General features: G+C 48.6%; 1 protein-coding gene across 1 annotated transcript; it reads left to right on the top strand.

The window, feature by feature from the left end:
• Nucleotides 1-696: 696 nt before the first annotated feature.
• Nucleotides 697-2,550, top strand: RABIF (RAB interacting factor). Its single transcript, XM_024224454.1, has 2 exons — nt 697-858; nt 1,472-2,550. The coding sequence occupies exons 1-2, from the start codon at nt 697-699 to the stop codon at nt 1,715-1,717; spliced, it is 408 nt and encodes a 135-aa protein (XP_024080222.1). The 3' UTR covers nt 1,718-2,550.
• Nucleotides 2,551-7,203: the final 4,653 nt, after the last annotated feature.

Below are 7,203 nucleotides of genomic sequence, written 5' to 3'. Positions count from 1 at the left end.
TCTTAACTGCTTATTTGTAGCATTACCACCATCATCATCATTACTATTTGTATTACCATGGATTCTTAAATAAAAACATCTCATATAGATAACCATGTCTCCCTCACTAGCAGCTTGTTTTGCTCACAGACTTTTCTGTTTCACCCTCACTTTGTAGGTTTTACAAACGTTTTACAGTTTATGAAGCACTTAGCAACCCCCAACCAAGAACAGAGCGGGAGGGAGAAGGGGGAATGTGGGGTGCTCAGAGGAGGGGGCAGAGTTGGGGCGGGGACTTTGGGGAAGGGGTTGGAATGGGGGTGGGGAGGGGGCGGAGTTGGGGCGGGGCCAGGGATGGGGAAGGGGCGGAGTTGGGGCGGGGCCGGGGCCCCCTTGGAGTGTCCTCTTTTTTCAGTGTTGAAATATGGTAACCCTACTCAGTTGTTTTTCCCCTCAGTCTTGACCTCAGTTGTTTTTCCCCTCAGTCTTGAAATATGGTCACCCAACGTATAGCTCCCCATGACTTTTACGTCACCACTCAGCCCTGCTCCTGGAGCAATCCCCACACCCGTGGTAGTCCCCAGGCCAATAGCCCCACATAGCCAATAGCCCCATAGCGCTGCCCACGGCGCCACCACACCGCCTCCCGCGAGGAACCTCCGCCCGCCCAGGCCCCTGCTGCGCGCGCCGAGGCGGCACTAATGCGCCTGCGCGGCCATGGCGGCGCCCTGCGCGGAGATGGAACCGGCAGCGGCTCCTCTCAGTCCAGGCGCGGAGGAGCTGGTTTGCGCGCGGGGCCGCAACCGCAAGGCCGTGCTGTGCCAGCGCTGCGGCTCGCGCGTGCTGCTGCCCGGCGCCGCCACCTTCGCGCGCAGAGAGGTACGGCCCCTCCCCTCGGCCCGGGCTCCCGGCCCGGCCCGGCCCGGCAGCGGTTGCTTTCTGCCTTCCCCCCCCCGGGACGGGCTCCATCCTCCCCGTCAGCAGGCCGCGCCCTGGCACCTCGCAGCTGCGCCCACTGCCCCCATCAGCGGGGCCCTGACCGATCACCTGGTATCCGCAGTGATTCCTGATCAGCCCCTGACTCCAGTCCCCAGCCCCACGCCCCCTTCCTGCTTCATTGTCCTCCTTCAGATCTTTCATCACCCTTCAGATCCTGCTCACAACTCTCCTTGGCCGGCCACCTGCACAACAGCCTGACCAGGGAGGCTGTTGGTGTCCTGAGACCACTGCTGAACATACTGCGGGATTGGCTCCTTGTTTCCTTGTGCTGCCCCCAACCATGTGATGGCTTTTTTCTTATATTTATATCGCTGTGTGTGTCTGCGGCATGTCTCTTAGGCTGTGCCTACTTGTGAGGCAGGGATATCTCTCGTCCTTTGTGTCTGCTCTGCAGCTCTGAGTGCATTGGAGCTGAGCCTGTAGACGTGATAGCTGATGTTTGTAAATGGCTCGTGTGCATAAATGGCTAATGCCATGTTTTGTTCCTTGATAGCTTTTCCTTCCCTCCATGAAGAAGAAGACGGCCCTGCTTGCCAGCAACTCTCCGGATGGGGACGTGCTCCAGGATCACTGGCTCGTAGATAACATGTTTTCCTTTGAGAATATTGGGTTCACCAAGGACGTTGGGAATGTAAAGTTCCTCATATGTGCAGACTGTGAGATTGGGCCAATTGGTTGGCACTGCCTAGATGATAAGAAGAGCTTCTACATAGCCCTGGACCGTGTTTCTCATGAGTAGCATCCTGAGTCGAGCTGGGACTCTCTGCGAGGCCATCCCAGCTGGTGGCCAGGATTCCTCAGCGCAACCATTCCACAGCTCTTAACATGTACCAACATGAAGCCAGAGGCACCGGCGCGTGGACTTGAACATGTCATGGATTCATCTTAACACCTTATTTAAAGCAATGGGCAATTATTGTCACATTCCGTGCATTACAGCTTCCTCTGGTCCTTCCTCCCACTGTAACGCAGGGATGGCGATTCCACAGTCTTTCCATTTCTGATTTTTAGTCCTGACTCATGGGCAGTCTCATCTTGGTTCCTGAACTGTAAAATGTGAGCATAACTCTTGTCACCAGATGTCTTTCCCACAGAAACTCATGGTTTGTTTTTTAATTTAAATTTTGACTGGAATATGGAACATTGCAATGTATTTCAATGAAAAAGCTTTCTCCAAAAGGGAGGAACAAACTAGGAACTGCACCTTTGAGAGGACAGCTAGGTAGATAGAACTGTGCCCATTTTCTCAGGCATTTTATCCAGTTTTAGTGGTTTCTCACTATGATTTGGACTACAGGATTTGCCCTTCGTGCCACATGTAAAAGTTTACAGCCCGGGCAGCTTTCTCCCTCCTTTTAAAAGATTACTTTCCTGCTTGCATTTACAGTTTAAATTGTTCACGGCCTGGCAATGAAAGATGGCCTGGGCTGGTGCTGCTGTGGAGGTTTCATTTTGCAGGAAGTATAAGGGTGTTTCCTGTGTAAGATAAAATCCATAGTCAAATTGCAAAAAGTAAATGTACTTGAACTGCTATAATCAATATTCATGTTCAATTAAATTTATTCCATGTTTTTCAGTGTGATGTTTGTATTGTCTTTTGTCTGTAGAGACTTTAATGAGGGAGGACAGTAAAGTATACATTTTTGCAAGTTTCTATTGCTTGCTGTAGACTTACTGGTCACACTGCAAGTACATTTGATTAAGACTCAGGTGAGAAGTTTATTAAGGTCTTTCAAGAAATGGGATTGTGAAACTTGCTTAAAATTAGAACAAGCTGCCTTAATACAAAAGTCAAGTTCTTAACATAGTGTACAGGAAAAAAAAATTGGAAACTGAGTGTCAGCAAATATGGTCCTCGATATGGACCAGATAATTACAAAAGTTAGCTGTTGGTGGGAGGGACTTGAAATGCATTTATTTTAGCTAAAAATGCATAATGAATAATCATTGTCTTTTTAAAACTTCATTATCTTGATGCATGTGAAAGCATTGGACTCTGTGAGTTAAAAGAAAACAGCATGACATATCTGAATAATAAACCAGCCGCTTTGTCCTGGGTTTTGGGATTGTAGGGTAAGATTTCAGAGAGAGAACACTGCTACATGGACTTCTGCTTATATTTCTGTGGTAAACTTCATGAACTTTCTAAATCAAAGGAAAACCAAATCATTCTCCAAGTGCTAGCTGACTCAGTGACTCGGCAGGATTAAGGACGTGCAACTATAGCATTTTCACGTTGCTGTGTCATTCAGGTTAAACTAGGAAGGGTGTGTGCTATTTGAAGTCATTGATTGAACTGTGAGCCTGGTGCCCCAAATTTAGCTTCAGGTTTGCAGAGCAGCCAAGGGGTTTTAGACACATCCTTTAACTTTAAGAAATTATTTGCTTACGTGCTCTGGACAGTTTTGAAAAGCTCAACCTCATTACAAGTTTCGGTGATAAAGATAAATGTATACATGTAATATATTTAGATGTTTGCGATGCGTTTGACTTGGTACTGCATAGCATGCTGATTAAAAAATTAGCAATATTCAATACTAATAAAGAATACGTTAAATTAATTAAGAACTGGCTAACTTACAGATCTCCAAAAGTAGTCAATGGGGAATAATCAAATCAGGGTGTTTCTAGTGGGGTTCTACAGGACTCAGTACTTGGCCTGATGCTCTTCAATATTTTTATCAGTGAGGTAACGAAATAAATACAAAATCATTGCTGATAAAACTTGAATAACACAAAGATTGGTATAGTGGTAAATGGGGATAAGGGAGTCCTACAGAGAGTCATGTTGCATTTTATCACATTTTCCACCATGTCTTTCAGTCTTTCCTTCAAAAGTTGTTCTAAAGTCTTGTACTGGGGGTCACACTAATGGGTCTGTAGTTTCCTGGATTACTTCCCCCTGCTTTCTTCAATGTAGGCCCTATGTTTCCTATTCTTCAGTCACACGGTACTACCCCACAATTGGATAATTTATTACATAAGAACCGCCACACTGGATCAGACCAATGGTCCATGTAGCCTGTCTTCTGATAGCGGCTGGTGCCCGCAGCTTCAGAGCAAATGAACAGAACAGGGCAATTGTCAAGTGAGCCATTCGCTGTCCTCCAGGGATTACAACTGGATTTGCACTTTCATGTGCCAGTTCTTTCAGTATTTTGGGGTGGAGATTATGTGAGCCCCTTGACGTGTACACATAAAACTCCGTGAGCTTTCTTTCTATCGCAGATGTGTCCATTTTCATTTCTATACACTCGTTTCCATCAGCCGTCCTGCCTTTGCCTCTGTCAGCTGTGTCATCTTTTTTATTGAAGACTGAGACAATGTATTCATTTAGTTTTGGGGCCATACCTAGGTTTTCCTTACTCTCTACCCAAGGGGTGGCCAACCTGTGGCTCCGCAGCCACATATGGCACTTTAGAAGTTAATATGTGGCTCCTTGTATAGGCACCGACTCTGGGGCTGCAGCTACAGGCGCCAACTTTCCAATGTGCCGGGGGGGGGGAAGGGGGAAACTTACTGCTCAACCCCTGGCTCTGTCGCAGGCCCTGCCCCCACTCCACCCCTTTCTGCCCTCTCCCCTGAGCCGGCCGTGTCCTCGCTCCTCCCCCCCCCCCCCAAGCCTCCTGCATGCCATGAAACAGCTGATCAGGAGGTTTGGGGAGGGAGGGGGGGCGCTGATTGGCGGGGCTGCCGGTGGGCGGGAGGCACTGGAAGCGGTGGGGGGGAGCTGATGGGGGGCTGCTGACATATTACTGTGGTTCTTTGGCAATGTACATTGGTAAATTCTGGCTCCTTCTCAGGCTCAGGTTGGCCACCCCAATCTACCCCATACTCTGCTGAGCAGCCCCATTTCTTTAATGAATATCATGACGTGATTAGAGATCAAATCAAGTCCAGGAAGCTAGTTACACCCCTCCCTCCCCTTTGAATAATGTTGTGATGGGTTGCCCCCTTTAAGATGCCACTTGATATCCTGAGATATCACTGAGCCCGCCTGTTCTGCCATCCTGGGCCCCCTTTTTACCTGTCTTGCTGAGCCAGGCTATTAAGCCTCCTCCAGCACACCCACAGGCAGGGCCACGTCCAACTGCAGAATGACACAGACACTGAAATCAGCTCTGGGAAGATAGCTTAAGGGACTTTCCCCAGCACTCAGGTGTCCAGCTCCCTTGGAGTGCAGACCCAAAGGTATATTATGAAATCTGCCTCCTCCCTCAATGTGAAGGAAGGTATGCACAGCCTCTTACCTGCCCCCCAATTATGAATTGCACCAATGGAGTTATTATAAACAAGAAATAAGTTTATTAACTACAAAAGGTTAAAGAGACAGCAAACAGAACAAAGCAGATTACTAAGCAAATAAAACAAAACACGCAAACTAAGCTTGTTTCACTAAAGAAATTGGTTACAAATAGTAATTTCTCACCCTAGATATTGTTGCAGGCAGATTACAGAAAGTCTTGAAAGGAAGCTGCACTGGTCTCCAGCTTGAGACCTCAGATATTATTACTCACAAGCTAGATGCCCTTCCAGCTTGAGCTCAACCCTTTCCCCCCCCCCCCTTCAGTTCTTGCTTCCAGGTCTCTTTGGGTGGGGAGGCAGAGGAGAATCACGATGATGTCACTCCCCTGCCTTATATAGCTCTTGTGTAACACAGGAACCCTTTGTCTTCCAGTGGAAAAACTCTGGCATTCCAAAAGGGGAGGAGGGGTGTCCAGTACTAGGTGACTCAGACCCATGTCTCTGCAGGGCTGTGGCAGCCATTGCTCGTAGGCTGCCTCGAGCGTCCACAGGAAGACTAAGCTCTTTTACAGACGATTGTCTTTGCTAATGGCCCATTAGCACTGTCTCGCCTTCTCGTTGTACCTGAAGGGCTAGTTGGGGGGTGACACCCAAAGTAACGCATTTTAAATAAAGATACATAGTCGAGACTCATCAAGCCCTCGGATCGCTACCCCTTCCTGCTTCTCCACGTGGGAACCAATGATACTGCCAAGAATGACCTTGAGCGGATCACTGCAGACTACGTGGCTCTGGGAAGAAGGATAAAGGAGTTTGAGGCGCAAGTGGTGTTCTCGTCCATCCTCCCTGTGCAAGGAAAAGGCCTGGGTAGAGACCATCGAATCGTGGAAGTCAACGAATGGCTACGCAGGTGGTGTCGGAGAGAAGGCTTTGGATTCTTCGACCATGGGATGGTGTTCCAAGAAGGAGGAGTGCTAGGCAGAGACGGGCTCCACCTAACGAAGAGAGGGAAGAGCATCTTCGCAAGCAGGCTGGCTAACCTAAATGAGGAGGGCTTTAAACTAGGTTCACCGGGGGAAGGAGACCAAAGCCCTGAGGTAAGTGGGGAAATGGGATCCTGGGAGGAAGCACAAGCAGGAGAGCACAAGAGGGGAGGACTCCTGTCTCATACTGAGAAAGAGGGACGATCGATGAGTTATCTTAAGTGCCTATACACAAATGCAAGAAGCCTGGGAAACAAGCAGGGAGAATTGGAAGTCCTGGCACAGTCAGAGAACTATGATGCGATTGGAATAACAGAGACTTGGTGGGATAACTCACATGACTGGAGTACTGTCATGGATGGATATAAACTGTTCAGGAAGGATAGGCAGGGCAGAAAAGGTGGGGGAGTTGCATTGTATGTAAGAGAGGAGTATGACTGCTCAGAGCTCCGGTATGAAACTGCAGAAAAACCTGAGAGTCTCTGGATAAAGTTGAGAAATGTGAGCAACAAGGGTGATGTCGTGGTCAGAGTCTGCTATAGACCACCAGACCAGGGGGATGAGGTGGATGAGCTGCGTTCTTCCAGCAACTAACAGAAGTTGCTAGATCGCAGGCCCTGGTTCTCATGGGAGACTTTAATCACCCTGATATCTGCTGGGAGAGCAATACAGCGGTGCCCAGAAAATCCAGGAAGTTTTTGGAAAGTATAGGGGACAATTTCCTGGTGCAAGTGCTGGAGGAACCAACTAGGGGCAGAGCTTTTCTTGAACTGCTGCTCACAAACAGGGAAGAATTAGTAGGGGAAGCAAAAGTGGATGGGAACCTGGGAGGCAGTGACCATGAGATGGTCGAGTTCAGGATCCTGACACAAAGAAGAAAGGAGAGCAGCAGAATACGGACCCTGGGCTTCAGAAAAGCAGACTTTGACTCCCTCAGGGAACAGATGGGCAGGATCCCCTGGGAGAATAACATGAAGGGCAAAGGGGTCCAGGAGAG

This window comes from Terrapene carolina, unplaced genomic scaffold, assembly GCF_002925995.2.
Source record: "Terrapene carolina triunguis isolate 2854851 unplaced genomic scaffold, T_m_triunguis-2.0 Scaffold23776, whole genome shotgun sequence".
In the NCBI taxonomy this organism is placed as follows: Eukaryota; Metazoa; Chordata; order Testudines; family Emydidae; genus Terrapene; species Terrapene triunguis.
Note: the sequence above shows the minus strand (reverse complement) of the source record. Positions and strands in the feature narration are given on the sequence as shown.

Coding starts and splice junctions, on each gene's coding strand:
- RABIF (XM_024224454.1), top strand. CDS start 697: ATGGCGGCGCCCTGCGCGGAGATGGAACCGGCAGCGGCTCCTCTCAGT. Junction 859..1,471: donor CCACCTTCGCGCGCAGAGAG/GTACGGCCCCTC, acceptor GTTCCTTGATAG/CTTTTCCTTCCCTCCATGAA.